The 17301-nt window shown below is 43.9% G+C and overlaps 1 protein-coding gene across 4 annotated transcripts in view; it reads right to left on the bottom strand.

Moving 5' to 3' along the window:
- ZNF777 (zinc finger protein 777) overlaps positions 1–17301 on the bottom strand; it is a 29177-nt gene that overhangs the window by 9285 nt on the left and 2591 nt on the right. For all 4 annotated transcript variants that reach the window (XM_078343545.1, XM_078343546.1, XM_002751860.6 and 1 more), the window contains 3 exons: positions 14127–14990; positions 13007–13133; positions 9935–10048 (listed from right to left, as the gene is read on the bottom strand). In XM_078343545.1, coding sequence (XP_078199671.1) covers positions 9935–10048; positions 13007–13133; positions 14127–14975 — 1090 coding nt within the window. In that variant the 5' untranslated portion in view covers positions 14976–14990. The remainder of the gene's footprint in view (positions 1–9934; positions 10049–13006; positions 13134–14126; positions 14991–17301) is intronic.

The following is a 17301-nucleotide window of genomic DNA, read 5'->3' as shown; positions in this document are numbered from 1 at the left end:
AGTGATTATCAGAATAAAATGATAAATAATTATCCAAGATAGAAAATAAAGAAAGTTTGGGAAATGCATCTCTTATACAGATGAATAGAAATTTTTTTCCAATTAGTTTACTTATCTGGAAATAAATATTCTTATTGTAGAACGTACAGTTCAGAATCAATTTTAGTCTGTTTTTCATTTTTATAAATGAAACCTCATTTACATTGGGAAGCCTCATTTATATAAATATGTGGATGGGCTGGAAGAAGCTTTTTTATGGAACTGTCAATTCTGAACTTCTGAATTATATGCAACAAAGATCACATGGCCAACATATCATCAAAAATTGTTTCTAATGACCTATCAGCTCAAAACTTGGTGAGGTTCTCTTTCAGTTTTGTTAAAGGCAAAATATTGCAAAGAACCTAAGCTGCAAGAGAACTTGCCATCCAGGCCCCAGAATGACACACTTCAGGACATGTATCCCAAAGTTCTAAAAATTCTCTCTGGTGACCTGGGGGCTTTGTGTCTCTGAGAAATGCTTTATAGTAAGACAGAGATGGGCAGGAAGTCCCTGTTTTATTTTGTTTTTTAAGAGATGGGGTCTTGCTCTGTTGCCCAGGCTGGAGTGTGGTGGTGAGATCATGGCTCACTGCAGCTCACTCACAACACTTCTGCAGCTTGAAGACAAGTGCCTCCAACACCTGTCCCTACTTCAAGACTCAACTCGAGTGTCTACCACTCCATCAAGCCTCTTCAGTGCTCTCAGCTGGACGTAGCTGTGCTCCTCCCTAAGTTCCAGGCACTTGCCTGCTCCTCTCGGTGGCATGTACTCATTCTCCCTCTGGAAACAAGCAGTATGTATGCACTTTCACCCTCCCCTCCACCTGCTAGAGAGCAGGGAACACCAGTGTTTTCCACCAAAAACGTCTCCCCACCCCAAACAACTTTTGAAAGAGTACTGACAACCAAGCTGCATTTATTTATAAGCAGGAATTTGTTCTTCCATTTAAAAAAGTAATCAAAGACACATACATTGTGAAAATATACTTTATGAAAAAGGTAACATTTCAATCCAGTGGGGAAAAGTTTAAAAGGAATGGAGGCAACCGGCTTCCTGACTAGAAGGGGAAAAAAGCTACCTTCACATATTTCACATCAAACTCCTGATGAACAAAACATTTTTGTATAAATAATGAATTCATACTAGTATTAGAAAAAGCCCAGGTACCTAAGTTTTACAACTTGAAACTGAGGAACAGGCTATTCACAGTCCTATGTGACTTCAGATACTCATTCTGGAGGATGAATGGCTATTCATGCCAAACATGAAATGTGCCCAACTCATATCAACTATAAATTTTGCTATCAATTATTTTGAAAGGATTTTTGTAGCTTTGGCTATAAGAAACATTTAATCTGTGATTGGCTTTTAATCTTTGTAATCATGTATGTTCATAAGATCTCCTATGAGGTGGGGTAAATCCTATAAATTTTTTTCAAATGTGTTAAACATTTGTGAAGACCTAATTTGTTAGTTAATGGAACTGATATAGTGCTATATTTTAAGATGCTTGTTAAAATAAGCATTTAATTACTTACACTTAGCAATTTTCTTTTTGTTTTCTAGTGCAGAAAAATTCTGGGTTTCAAATATTTTTATAGGTTTTTTGAGATCCTAACAGACCTAAGATCTGTGATCATAGTGTTTACTGAATAAAGTAGCTTGAGTAAATATCTCTGCACTTGATATAAAACTCAGATACCATAAAGAAAATAACTGAGGGCCAAGCATGGTGGTTCATCCCGTAATCCCAGCACTTTGGGAGGCCGAGGCAGGTGGGTCACTTGAGGTCAGGAGTTCAAGACCAGCCTGGCCAACATGGTGAAACTCCCGTCTTTACTAAAAATACAAAAATTAGCTGGTGGTGTAGCACATGCCTGTAATCCCAGCTACTCGGGAGGCTGAGGCAAGAGAATCACTTGAACCCAGGAGGTGGAGGTTGTGGAGATGGTGAGCTGAGATTGTGCCACTACACTCCAGCCTGGGTGACAGAGTGAGACTCTCTTTCAAAAAAAAAAAAGAAAATTACTGATAAATTTGAACACATCAAAGTTAAAAACTGCTACTACACACACACACACACACACACACACACACACACTATAAAAGTAAACCACAAGCTGGGCATAGTGACTCATGCCTGTAATCCTAGCACTTTGGGAGGCCAAGGTAGGTGGATCACTTGAGTCAGGAGTTTGAAACCAGCCTGGTCAACATGGTGAAAGCCCGTCTCTACTAAAAATACAAAAAAATTGGCCATGCATGGTGGCAGGCGCCTGTAATCCCCACTACTCAGGAGGCTGAGGTAAGAGAATCACGTGAACCCAGCAGTGAGCTGAGATAGCGCCACCGCACTCCAACCTGGGCAACAGAGTGAGACTGTCTTAAAAAAAAAAAAGTAAACCACAACCTGGGAAAAGTATTCACATACATACTGCTAGACAAGAGCTAATATCCTTAATTATTTTAAAAGCTTGTTACTAATCAGTAATAAAAAGATGAGTAATCCAAAAGAATAACAAAAAAGACTATTCCCATAGTAAGACATACTAGTAATCATAAAGGTATGAAAATATGCTCAACATCACCCTTATAGAAAGTCAAATGAAAACATCAAACTACTCTGTTTTTTCTACCCATTACTTTGGCAAACGAGAAAAAGATAAATAATACCTACTACTGGCAAGAGTGTGCAGAAACAAACATTTTCATGCTTGGACGAATGAAGGCGAGTAATTGGCACAAGTGATTTGAAGGAGGATTTGCCAGGATCCATTAAATTTTTAAGTGGGTGTATCCTTTGACCCAGAAAATCCATTTCTAAATAAGTTCCAGACAAGCACATGAAGATCTATTTATAATCATCTTTACTGAAGCACTGAAACTTGTGAACAGCCTAAATGCACATCAATGGGAGAGTATTCCAATAAATTATAAAATCAATACACAGAATGCTACTCTCTATGAAAAAGAACATGGCAAATTTATACATTCTGACATGTAAAAATGTCAACGATATATTATTGAAAAACAAACTCGCCAGTACTTCTATATTGTCTGAATGTTTTACAGTGATAGTGTGTCTATGTATTGCTTATATGATTAAGGCTATGTGTGTGTACATAATCATATGTATATAAAGTTTGAAGGAATAAACTGCTGACTCTTGAGATAAAATTATGGGGGGACTTTCTCTCTGTATTTTTTTTTTTGAAATTAAAAACCAGTATTGCCACATGAACTTTCTCTACTAGCTCAAAGCAAGTAAATATTGGTTGACACTGACTTTCCAATCTTCTCATGGCTATACTTTCTGTTAGGTTCTTTAAAATTTGATATGTGATTTTAAAAAGTTTTTTTTTTTTTTTTTTTAAGTTACACAGTGTAAACAGTTCTTCACAACTTTTTTTTTTTTTTTTTTTTGAGACGGGGCTGCAACCTCCATCTCTTGGGTTCAAGTGATTCTCCTGCCTTAGCCTCCTGAGTAGCTGGGATTACAGGCATGCTCCACTATACCCAACTAATTTTTTTATTTTTAGTAGAGATGGAGTTTCACCATGTTGGCCAGGCTGGTCTCGAACTCTTGACCTCAAGTGATCCACCTGCCTCGGCCTCCCAAAGTGTTGAGATTAGAGGCCTGAGCCACTGCACCCGGCCCAAAACTTATTTTTTAAAAAGTTATTTTCCACTCCTCTGCCCCATTTTCTGCTCCCCTTGGGAATCACGTTAATGATTTCAGCTGACTCTTTTGTCATTTACCTCCATAACTCTAAGTATCAATTATATTGCTACTCCTTGAGTTTTCAGTTTTAAGTATCATCCATTGACTTCCAAGAGAAGAAGGTCAGGACCATCTCTTCTGAATTGATCCTGCCAATACAGTTTTGTTAAAATTTTAGTTGGATCAATACTGGGTGTTTCCATCACTAGATTACATCAATGTTATTCATAACTAAACTCTGTAATATACACTGAGTGCTTCCTGTGCCTGTAAACCGTCTTGCCTTCCCTAGATCTGACACTTCTTTCTTTTGCCCAGCTTACTAATTATCATGAACTCAGCTCCAAAGTCCCCCAACCATGTGTGTAACTTTCCTCTCAAAACATTCAAATATGTTGGGTATTTCATTTCATCTACTTGAAGACAAATTTCTGGGACCTGCAGAGGTGCCCTACTTGACTGGCTGCCTCTAGGTGCACGGCTGACCTCTCAGAATGCCCCTGTGCCGTGCCCCTGGGAGAGCATCTGCCTCTCTCTCAAGCTGGGGTTTCTAATGCCTCCTTCTTGGTTTACTTTCTCATTTCGGCAAAGCATCTCCCCCAGTTTGATAAAGGATTTGGGAGTTAAAGGATTTGTGGAGACTTGAGCATCTCAAAATGTCTCAGTTTCAGTCATATTTAATCAAAATAGTTTGGCTAGATATTAAATTGTAAGTTGGAAATTATTTTCCTTCGGAATTTGAAAGGCATTGCTCTATCATCTTCTAGCTCCCAATGTGGTTAAAAACGTCTGAGGCCATTCTAATTCTTGTTTATGTGCATGAATCTGCTTCTCTTCTCTGGAAGCTTGTAGGGTTTCCTTCGTTCTCAGTTGCTCTGAAATTTCGTGCTCAAAGTGTAGGTCTATTTTCTTCCAGCCTCTGGGCAGTTGGTGGGCTCTTTCAATCTGGAAAATTATGTCTTGAGTAGGTGGGAATTTTTCTTGAACTATTTTGCTGACAATTCCCACCTGTTTTTGCTACTCTCTTTTTCTAGATATTCCTGTTATCTGGATGTTGGACTTCCATCCTTCAGCTTTCTTATTCTTTCCCTATTTCCTTCCATCCTTTCTTTTTATGATTTCCCTATTTTATTTTCTTTTAGTTTTATTTTCTGGGATGTGTGCTTATCTTCCAACACTGCTACTGAGTCTTTAATTTGTACTATTACATTTTTAATTTCCAAGAGTTTCTTTCTATTCTTTTTTTTAATTACACTTATGTGTCATGAATGCATTCACTTATTTTTATCTAAGGATTTTATATGTTAAGTATTCGTATATATATTTTTTCCTCTCTGCATGGTCTCTGATCCACTAAATACATTTTTCTGATTTCTTTACTTATTTGTCTCTGTATACCACAGGCTTTTTCCAAATGTCTCCTGGTTCTTGGTTGTCCACAGAGTCTTAAAAGTAGACACTCAAGAGAACAGAAAGCTGAGTGCATTAGGGTGGGGCTTGCTAACGATGGGTCTCTGTTTCCCCGTAGGGTGCTCTGCCCAAGTCATGTTACTGAGAAACTTCTTGGGCTGGTCCCAAAAGCATCCAGATAAGACTCTTCCAATATCCTGCCCACAGGGTCTAATCCTGGGTGTCATTCTGGGAGTCGAGTTAGGGAAGAAGTCTGGAGATCTCAGTATCTGCACTTCAAGTCTCCTTCTTCCCATTTTTGACATGGTGCCCTACCCTCGCCTGTGCCTGGTGCCCATGTCCAGAGAGCCTCCTTTTCACCCTCTCTGGAGAATAAGCCTGTCACATACCAGTGCTAGGGAGAGGCAGATGCCTGCAGACGGGACTGAGGGAGGCAACGGGAGCTGAGGGACTGTTCATAGATGTTCAGCCAGTTCTCTGTGTTTAGCCTCACTTAATCCCTATTTCCAGGGATCCCTGGAGTCTCTGCTACTATTAACTCTTGAGTCCTGAGCAGGTGTTGGGGTGCAAATTGTGTTTCTTCTCATCTTTCCCCAGTACCAATTTCAGATTCAGCTCACCACATCTATCACCTGCTGCAGGGCTGAAAAACTTTGTTGCTGTTTCTCCTTTCCTTTTAAAAGTTCCTTCGCTCTTGTTTTAGAAGGATTCAGGAGGGAGAAATAAATGCATGTTCAGTCTGCCCTGCTCAACTAAAAGTCTTTCACCATGCACCGTTTTAAAAAATATCTTTTTACTGAATAAGAAGTAAGATATGCTCACATCAGAACATTTTATTTATTTATTTATTTTTTCTCTCTTTTCTAGAACATTTTATAAAACAGAAGAATGCGGCTTTGGAATGTTTCCCTCCAGCTCTTCTCTATCTCCTCCTGCTCACATCACTGACCTCACTATACCCACATTTCCCGCTTCTGCACCCTCAATCCTCCTATCAATTGGATCATTCCCATCAACATTTCAAACAGGCTTTAGTAATCCCCATCTCAGGTCAACAGGAATTCCCCCAACTGCCGTATTTCCACTCCCCCACAGCTAAACTTCTTTTTTTTTCTTTTTTGAGACGGAGTTTCGCTCTTGTTACCCAGGCTGGAGTGCAATGGTGCGATCTTGGCTCACCGCAACCTCCACCTCCTGGGTTCAGGTAATTCTCCTGCCTCAGCCTCCTGAGTAGCTGGGATTACAGGCACGTGCCACCATGCCCAGCTAATTTTTTTGTATTTTTAGTAGAGACGGGGTTTCACCATGTTGACCAGGATGGTCTCGATCTCCTGAACTCGTGATCCACCCGCCTCAGCCTCCCAAAGTGCTGGGATTACAGGCTTGAGCCACCGCTCCTGGCCTAAACTTCTTGAAATAACTGTCAGCACGTGCCATCTCTACTTCTTTGCCTCCCATCGCTCCTCACCCACTGCCAATCAGGCTGCCACCTCCACTGATCTACCAGTGTTTGTCTTCCTGGGGTCACTGACGATGTTCAGCTTGCAATCCAATGGACACTTTTCATTCTTCCTGTTCCTAAACTCACAGCAGAATGCAACACTACTGGGCATACTCTCTCCTTCTGGAAGCATTCTGCTCTAGAAATACCCAACAAGGCACCATCCTAATTTTCCTGCTGCTCTTTCTGGCCACTCTTTCTGTTTCCTTTGATTCCTCAGGCTCCTCCTTCATTTTCCAAATCCTGTGACTGGTTTTCAATTCTGGCTGCATATGAAAATCACCTTGGAAGATAAAAAATACTAATACTTGGGCCTCATGATGAACAACATATTCCAAATCCCCGAAACCACCCCCAAAGCCAGGGTTCTGCAGGGCATGGCCGGCGTTCTCCTCTCCTCCTGCTCTGCAGACTGAGCAACCTAATCTGTCTCTGCTGCTGACACCCAACCGTCCAAATGAGCCCAGGCCAGATGTCTCTACCTGAGACCTCTGTTCTCAACTCCAGACTCCTTTATTCAGCTGCTTTCTCAAAACCTTCTCTTTGATGTCTCACAGGGATCTCAAACCTAATGTGTTCAAAATGGAATTCTCAGTGTTTCTCCAAATCGGAACCTCACATTGCCCTCCCTCGACTCTTACTTAAGCCAGAAGCCTGGGAGCCATCCTTAGCACCTCCCTGTCCCTCCCATTCAACTCCCACCAATCTCTAAGTCCTTCCTAGCCCATGGCCAAAATATATCTTGCCAACAGCCACTTCTCTCTCAGGGCGATGCCAAGGTCTCCCACCTGGAAAACAAAAAGAACCTCCAAGTGGTCTCTTAGCTCCCAGACCTTCCTCACTCCAGTTAGTTCTCCACGGAGCAGCCAGAACCCTACTCGGTCTTCAGGTTTCCACAACCTCAAAGAGGCCTTTCTGACCTCCCAAACTCAAGGGCACCTTTCCTGTCGTGTGTCTCGCAGTCCTGGATGCTCTGCGTCCCAGCTCTGTCACAGCTGGTACCGGTGCATTCACCTATGTGAGGTGTTTTGGTTGTTAACGTCAGTCTCTCCACAGGAGTTAAGTCTGAGGGCAATGGCCTCAGGGTTAATGTAGTTCTTGACATAGTACCTGCTACCAAAGAGATCTGATGAACTAAATAAACATATGAGTGAAACTTATGGTTTCAAAACTCTCCCTAAATGTGATTTTAGTGTGTAACAGTCTATCATACTGTGATTTGTATTTATACATCTTAATCTATATTTTGGTTTCTTTTTCATGTTAGACTCTCAGGAGATAAATTATTAGGTCAAATGTATAAACATTTAAAATATTTAAAATATATTTAAAAATAAACCAGGTGTGGTGTCTCACGCCTGTAATCCCAACATGTTGGGAGGCCAAGGTGGGTGGATCACTTGAGGTTAGGAGTTCGAGACTAGCCTGGCCAACATGGTGAAACCTTATCTCTACTAAAAACACAAAAATATGCTGGGTGTGGTGGTGCATGCCCATAATCCTAGTTACTCAGGAGGCTGAGGCAAGAGAATTGTTTGAACCAGGAGGTAGAGGTTGCAGTGAGCCAAGATCATGCCACTGCACTCCAGCCAGGGCAACAAAGTAAGACTCCATCTCAAAAACAAAACAAAAGAAAACAAAATATATACATGAGCTGGGATCATGTCATATATATGTATGTGTATATGTGTACACATACACACACACACACATATAATTAAAAAATAAAAACTTCGTATCTATTTTAAGACTAGAAAGCCTCAAATTGCTGTCTTGAGAGACGGAAATGATGAGCCCTCTGAGTGGCAATGTCTGAGCACACAGATTTCAGCCACGCCTTCTGGCTCACTTTACCCTTTGCTAATTTGCTAGGTGAAGATGGTGCCTGGCTTCTCCAGAGCCATAAATGAATGGGAGCCTCTTTTCTGAGTATTTGGAGGGTTGACATCGGAATCATCTTTGGATCTCTGGCTGATTTTCCTCAACCAAAAGTTCACCCTGCCATGTGCCACACTGTCACCAACCTCTCATCCTCGGCTTTTAAATTCCTATTTTCTGTCTTCCAGAATGAACTCAGGGTTAGCCCTTCCCCTTGAGTTAAATTTTAGGCAAATGTGTAGAAAGTGATGCCGCTGGATTTCTCTGGGACATGCCAGTGCTTGTATTTTCACAGGCTCTGCCTCTCCCAGAAGTCACCTTCCCACTCAGTATATGGGGCTGACATTACTTTATGTTCCTAGAATATCTGTTTGGAGCCAGTTGATAGGTCCCCAAATCAATGACATGAATTCCTAACAAGACCTGGCTGTTGGCCCCAGAGTTCTCCAGGTGGACCACCCTCTTTCAGCAGACATGATCGCCAGTGACACTCAGCTATGTTCACACGCCCTGCCTGCCCACAAAGTTTAAGGATCAGCTTCCAGTGATGACCATTGAGGTAAGTGATGCAAGTCCAAGGGCAGTTCCAAAGAAAGGGCTTCAAAGAGCAACCATACACCACGAGAGCACCTGCAGTGTGAGTGTGTGGGCCACGGACCCAGCTGCTGTGAACGGGGCGACCCTCCGGGCACACTGATCGCAGCTGGCATTTACTGAGCCACTGCTACGTGCCAATCACTGTGCCAGGCCCTACAGTGAAATATTAGTGCCAGTTCTATTTTACAGATGAGGAAACTGAGACTCTAAAACGATCAAGCAACTGAAATCCCACCACCAGTAAGCAGAAAAACTGTCCTCAGATATGGGCCTTCTCACACCAGAATCTGCACGTGAACCACATGGCCTCTGGCCAGCCTCACTGTGTGTAGCTGCAGAGTCCACCTATACGCTGTCCTGCTGGAGTTGTGCATATATAGCCTGTTCCCAGTAAAGTCCATGTCTGCCCCTTTTACCTCCACTGACCACCTGCAGGACTCAGGGTGTGGCCCTTCTCTCGAAAGCTCCAGGAATTTCAAGCACTAGTGACTGCTTGACAAGTGATTGCCTTTTTTTGAGTTTCTTGCTTTATTTCCTACAGTGAGTGAGGTGACACTTGGTCACGTCAAAAAATTCCTCAGTGAACCCAACATGATTCCCATTCATCAACAAGTTGGGCCGCTGGTGATCATGGCGCTCCAAAGCAGGTCCTAGCACCTGCAGGCCTCCTTCCTGCTGACATCTCCTGGCAGGGCCTACCTTGGATTGTGCTGCCTCATGCTGGGGCTTCCCGAGTACTGAATGATCTAGAATGCAGAGCTGCGGACCACCCTCAGCCACTCACCAGCACTGGGATCTGTCGGCGCCTCGCCCTCCTCAGAGTCTTCCTGCTCCTGCATGGTGGGCCGCTCCCCGCGCTCCATCTGTGACATGAGGTCTGGTTTGGAAATTGCATAATCTGGGCAGAAGAAAGGAAAAAAATATGCTCTGGGATGAGGTTGCACTGGATGCTGTTAAGGTATCATCTGTGGGCATGTGATTCCAGGAGCAGCTCCTCCACTGGGGGCCAGTAATAAAAAACCGCAAAGCCTCCTCCCCTTTTCCTGGGAGCCCACTGTGGGTATGTGTCTGTGTGTGAGAGTGTGTGTGTGGCGCGGGGGTGTAGGGGGATCATGTTGTTTAGAGGTGGTCAAAACCTGCCCAGGTTTTCATGACAAAGGCAGAAGGTATTTGAAATTTTGTAAAGTAAAATAGTAATTCTGGCTGTGCGCAGTGGCTCACACTTGTAATTCCAGCACACTGGGAGGCCAAGGCGGGTGGATCACCTGAGGTCAGGAGTTCAAGACCAGCCTGGCCAACATGGTGAAACCCCATCTCTACTAAAAATATTAAAAAATTAGCCAGGTGTGGTGGTGGATGCCTGTAGTCCCAGCTACTTGGAAGGCTGAGGCAGGAGAATCTCTTGAACCTGGGAGGTTGAGGTTGCAGTGAGCCGAGATCGCACCACTGCACTCCAGCCTGGGCAGTAAGAGTGAAACTCCATCTCAAAAAAAGAAAAAACAAAAAACTAATCTTGATTAAAATCTAAAAGCCATAAAATAAAATACTGATAGATTTTCTTATATAAAATGAGTTCACAGTTCTTTGGAAATAAAGTTAAAAGATTAAGAAAGTTGGAGGAAGCTGGGCGCAGTGGCTCACGCCTATAATCCCAGCACTTTGGGAGGACAAGGTGGGTGGGTCACGCGGTCAAGAGATTGAGACCATCCTGGTCAACATGGTGAAACCCCATCTCTACTAAAAATATAAAAATTAGCTGGGCATGGTGGTGCATGCTTGTAGTCCCAGCTACTCGGGAGGCTGAGGCAAGAGAATTGCTTGAACCCAGGAGGCAGAGGTTGCGGTGAGCGGAGATCATGCCATTGCACTCCAGCCTGGGCAATAAGAGCGAAACTTGGTCTCAAAAAAAAAAAGAAAAAAGAAACTTGGAGGAAATACTTTTTATATATATATATATATATATATATATATATATATATATATATATATATATGTTTATCATATGGCAAAGGGTTACTATTCATAGTTATACATGAAGAACTTTTATAACTAGTAAAATTGCAAAGCTATAAATAGGTAATTCATAGAAGAAATATGAAGTCAATAAATATATAAAAAGATGCACAAGTTCACCAATCATCGAAGAATACATATTGAGATAAATTAGGTATCATTTTTCACCTGTCAAAGAGGCTAATATTTAAAACAGAACATCAGCTCAGGCCAGGGTATGAAACAGCATTTCCACACACCCTTGCAGAAATATCAACTTGCTCGGCCTGCTGGAGAGCACCAGGCAGTAGCCATGAAACTGTAAACGTGCATCCTGTTTACTTGGCAATCCCAATTCTTAGTATCTGTCCTACTGAAACACACAGAAGTGCACAAATACACAGATGTTTATCACAACACTTTGTAACAGTGAGAAAAACAGAATCAACCTACTGTTCAGCAACAGCAGAAAACTCAAAAGCCCTGAAGGTTCACCTGGAACACTGCACCATCTTTCCAAGGAGGCCTATGTGGAACACTCTCTACATCCTCACATTAGGTAAAATCAGCAAACAGACCCCTCCATGCAAACCCCAAACTGCATGTGCATCAGTGAATGTATCATGCTTCTATCTGCACATGTGAAAAAAGATGAGAGAAAACATGGACCAAAGGGTTCATGGCGGTTACCTCTGGGGAGTAGGGCTGGTGAATGGGTGGTAGTTGCTCTTAATCATAGAGATCATTTAAAGTGTTGAATTTTCACAATAAAAAAAAAGAAATTTTTTCTTTTTTTTTTTTGGAGATGGAGTCTCGCTCTGTCACCCAGGCTCTGGCATGATCTTGGCTCACTGCCACCTCTGCCTCCCAGGTTCAAGCATTTCTCCTGCCTCAGCCTCCCGAGCAGCTGGGATTACGGGCGTCCACCACCACGAACAGCTAATTTTTTGTATTTTAGTAGAGACAGGGTTTCACCATGTTGCCCAGGCTGCTCTCAAACTCCTGACCTTGTGATCTGCCTGCCTTGGCCTCCCAAAATGCTGGGATTACAGGCATGAGCCACCCCGCACAGCCAAAAAATTAAAAGCAAGAGAATATATCCCATAGAAAAATATGTATAAAATTACCAATTTTGGCTGAAATCAAAGTTTCTATGTGACCACACATTTAAATATTTCTTTTAAGATAATGCTTTTTGGTATATACCCAAGGAGTTCTCCATATCACAGAAACAGGTATATAAAAGTAACGTACATTTTGCCAGGTTTTCATCCTTAAATAGTCTTAATTAAAATCATAAGAATCCACAGACTCTGGGGTAAGATAGATCTCCATGAAACAAGCATTTAACCTCCCTGATCACAGCCATAGTGTTCAGGCACCTGAGTCATCAAGCAGGAGTGTACACACCTGTGTTAGCCACCCCAACAGCTTGGCTGTGGGGGTCCAAGGAGGTGATTCTTGTACAGCACTTCAAATGTGGCTGGTACACAGTAGGTACTCAGCACACTTTTCTTTCATTCTTTTTTCCTTCTTTAATGATAGTTTGCTGGACAAATTAATTTATTAAAAAAGGAGTCTGTGGGGTAAAATATGATGATGGTGAGAGACCATCGAAACCTAGATCTTTCTTCTCCTTCTTGCCCCAGCAGCTTCTCCAAGTGGTGTCTCAATTTATAAACCGTTCTGGCCTGGGCCGCACTGATGTGTGTGGGTATATGAGGGTGTTGGTTTTAATTTGCTGTGCTCTCTAAAATTCTGCTTTTCTTGCTTGCGACTATTGGGGTTTACAACTCCCTAAGGTTATGAATGCACCTCGAGCTTGCCTCCAGGCAGCCCCCCATGGGTGAAGCCTTCTCCTTACCCATGGAAACCAGGGACTCGTAGTTGCCTCTCATCACATTCTTGTAGAGCTCCTTCTGCCACTCAGACAGGTTTCCCCACTCCTGCTCCGAGAAGTGGACAGCGACATCATCAAATGTGACAGGGACCTGAAACCACACAACAGACTCAGCTCGGACCCACTGGAAGCAGTCACAGGCCATGGCTGGCCAATCCCAAGTTCCAAACCCCTGGCTCTGGGTCTTCACCTAGGACTTCTCTAGAAGTCTGGCCACTGTCCTGGTCCCAGAGAGTGAGAGGCCTGTCTTGTCTGATGCTTTTCTTCCCCTTCAGGATATAATTCTTGCAGCTCTAAAGTATGGTCTGTGGACCAGCACCAATGGTGCTACCAGGAAACTTGCTAGAAATTCGGACTCTCAGACCTCACCTTAGACCTACTAAATCAGCTTCTGCATTCGGTAAGATCCCCAGGAGATCCACGTGCACAGTAAACTTTGAGGCGTGCTGGCCTAGAGAACTGAGTCTGTTTTCTCTCTACATATGGCTGTGAAAGGGGGCAGCAGCACTGAAGAAGACAAAGCCAGTCAGTCCACACCGAAGCAAGAAGGTTTCTTCTTGCGGAACACTTCTGGAAGTGTTTCTTCGGAACCTTCTGGAAAATAATATACAAACCTAACTTCTCCAGCTTTTTAAAGGAAACCTCTTGAAATCAGTTTTCCTGGCACTAACATGGCTTATAAGTGAACTGATAAAAACGTGGAGCAGGACAGATCCTCGTGATGTTTAACTCAAGCTCCTTCCTCTGCTGCGATTGTGAAGCTAATGCACCCTCAGTGACTGATGGTAAAGCCTCTACACAGCTCTCACTGGCCTTTGCTTTGCCTTCTTATCCTCTCACACCATGGACAGCTCTGCTGAACACCCTTCTAAACTGGCAACCCCCAATCCCAGGGGCATTTCTATACTAGCCTATACTCTCATCAACAGGAGAAATAATTGGATTTTGGCACATCCCGGCAACTGGGATCACTATATTTTTTTCCTTTTCTCAACTACCCCTTTCTTTCATATTACACCACATTCCTAAACCACACTCCAATTTGGATCCCTTCCTTGGGAAGCCCCAGTTGGGATGTGCTTACCTTGGGAACTTCTCCATTGCTGCCCGGGGGCAGCCGCAGGATCCAGAAATTTCTGTTTTTCAGCAGGTTCTCCATGTTCTCCAGCCGCCTTTGCAGCAGCCCATACTCCTGCAGCAGGGTCCCCAGCACGACCCACTTGCTCTCCAAATGGTTCGCGAACTCCACGGCTGTCTTCTCGCAGTCGGCTATCTTCTTTTCATTTGTCCCGGTCCTGCCTTCCAGGGTCAGTAGCCTCATGGCCTGGGCCTCCAGTTTCCTTTCCACTGCCTGGACGGCAGCCCACACAGCCAAGCGGGTAATCTCTGCTGTGGGGAGTGGCTGTTCCTTCTGGACTGCAGAAGAGATCTGGAAGGGGGTATCCTTTTGGGAAACTGGGCTCTGGAGCAGGGGGTCCATGTCGGTCTCAGGAACTGTTGGGGAAAGGGTCAAAGAATCTTTCTCAGGAGCTTCAGGGGAGTGAATGGGGGCTTCTTGGTGGTGGGGAGAGTGGGAGAGAAGGGAGATTTCTTGTTCAGCAGCAGCTGGGAGTGGATACTGGGTCCCTTCCTGGGAAGCCAGGGGGCCCTGGAGACAAGTCTCTTGCTCAGAAGCGGCAGAACACAGGAGTGAGGGTCCCTTCTGGAGAACATGAGGCATCCGGCCAGAAGTCTCTTGCTTGGGAGCACTGGAAGTTTGGGGCAGGGAGCCTTGTCGGGGAATGGTGGGAGACGACAAAGAAGGAATTTCTTTGGGAGGAAGAACGCGGGATTGGAGCAGAGTTTCTCGGGGGAGTCCAGCAGGGGCCTGACGTAAGGTTTCTTCTTGTGGAACACTGGGGAACGACAGAGGTGATGAGCGTTGGTTCTCCATGTCCAGCTGCTGAACCTGCGTTCAGGGAAGGAAGCAAAAGAGGATTGAAGGCCACCATCTCCAGCTAGCAAAATAAATCCCAAAGACAAGCATATACATAAAAAGTGCTTCCATCTGGGTAGCAATGACATGTACCCCTCAAATGTGACTCTCTTCTGGAGACCATAGCACCAATTTAGATATCAATTATGACACTATTATGAACAGCAAGTAAAAGATGATTATGCCACCTTTTGTTTCTTACAGAGCCGTCTCCTTGTACACAACACACATGGCACAGGTGCCTATGAGCAGCAGCGTGGGAGAAGGGAAAGGGTGCTGGACTCCTGTGAGTACACTTGGATTTTGGCCCTGTCTACACCTACTGCCGCCTGTGTCACTCTGGATCAGTCATTTGACCTCGCTGTCCTTAGTGTCCTGTGCCGTCATCCATAAAACAAGGATAACAATATCTGACACACACATTCCCTCACTGAGTTGTTGGAGCACTGCACATAAAACTTGAAGAAACAAAAGAGCAAAATTTTATAAAAGCCAAGCACCTACTATCCCACATCTCCCAGTGGGGGTGGGGGTGGGGGCTCACCAGCAGCGGCTGGTACTGTTAACATTCTTGACTCAAAGGTGGACTTGGCATCCAGCCCCCACCACTTCTACCAGCATTAGGCCTGAGTGGTGCCCTGGGTTCCTTCCTTTGCTTAGTCCAAGAGTAAGGACACAACATTATCTGAAGTTTCCCAGACTCTTACTCTTTGATACCACTTGCACTGCAGACTCATGTCAATGAGTCAGTATGGTATATGTTCGACTTGGGAACACCTTTTATGTGCCCAGTTCCTGCTGTAGAGGCTGAATGGGCTTCTGGGCATTCTGGCCTGGCTTCTGCTATAAGCAGAGAAAGAGACATCGAGGCAGGTAATTCAGCCACATCCTAGGAGTAGGCAGCGGTTCACTGCAGTAGGTGTGCTCAGGTGGTCTGGGTTCCACCCTGGGGTTTCCGAGGTGGGGAATGAGGAAGCAGTAAGGCCTGGAAGGATGGCAAGCAGAGCAGAAGTCAGCTGGAATGGTGACTTGTAGCCAGATTTGGGAGGACCAGACCACCATAAAGACTTGGAGTCCTTCTGGGATTTCAATGACCCACGCTCTCCTTGTTCCGCACCCTGCCATACTCACATTGAGAGAATTCTTGAATCACTGGGGAGGTGAAGCCACAATCTTCTGTGAGTGCCTAGTTCTGTACTTACCTACCTAGAGCATCAGTATCTTTATTGGAACCGAACACAATTTCTCCTGTAACAATTTTTGTCCACTCCCTCATCCTCTTCCTCCAGTGAATCTGCTCAGTTACTGTGCTCTATATCCAAGCGGTCTTTAACTAAAATTTCAAATTTCTTCATTTGAAAATTAGCATATCCCCAGTGTTCAGTCTGACATATAGTATGTGTTCAATAAATGCCTGCTGAAGAGTAAACTGTTGAGTTACAAAAGAATTATTAGGATAAATCATGAAGTTCCTTTAGACACCTATCTGAGACTTATCTAAAGCTATTCCATATCTTCTACAGCTTTTTTCTTTTATTGGTTCATTCATAGGTGACAACTATGACAGCATCGCACTTTTAAGCCAAGGATTGAAGATTCAAGACCCTATTCACGAGAGGTTTTTGAGGTAGCATCGTTTAATGGCCTCTGCCACTAACCAGATATGAGCACTAATCAGCTGGGAATGGCTAACAATTATCCAGCATTTATTATGTGCCATGAGCTGTGTTAAGCATTTTAAAGGATTATCTCATTTAATCCTCACAAAATCTATGAAACAGGTACTAGAGTTACTAACCATACTTAGTACAGGAAGACATTGGGGACAGGAGAGGCTGAGCAAGCTGTCCCAGGTCCCGCAGTGGTCTGGTTCCACAGCCTGCAGGTGACCTAGAGGCCTTCACTGTCAACTGAAGCAGCTGGCCATGCAGGTGCATGCTCTGAATCTTTTTACCTCGAAAATCCCGAGGCCTAGATATTATTAATACACAACGACCTGTGGGAGGTTTGATAGGGTTGGGAGGGGTGCAGAGGAAGGCTTTGCTTTTAAAGATATTATCATTTAAGTTGGGGTCAGGGACCTCTTTGAAAATCTAATGAAAGTCTTGGGTTCTTGTCCTCAAAACAGACACAAGGGCACAAGCAAACGTCTCCAAGGAACTCAGACCCCTAAACTTGCAGGCTCATCAACAGCTAAGCCAACTCTCAACTCTTCACTAGGGGGAAGGCAGGGCAGGGGGCCCTCTAGGCTAGGCACCCGGCTCTCAGGAAAAGTCGCTTCCTA

This window comes from Callithrix jacchus, chromosome 11 (genome assembly GCF_049354715.1).
Source record: "Callithrix jacchus isolate 240 chromosome 11, calJac240_pri, whole genome shotgun sequence".
Classification (NCBI taxonomy): domain Eukaryota; kingdom Metazoa; phylum Chordata; class Mammalia; order Primates; family Cebidae; genus Callithrix; species Callithrix jacchus.
The sequence above is the reverse complement of the archived record's forward strand: the minus strand, read 5'-3'. Positions and strand labels throughout refer to the sequence as shown.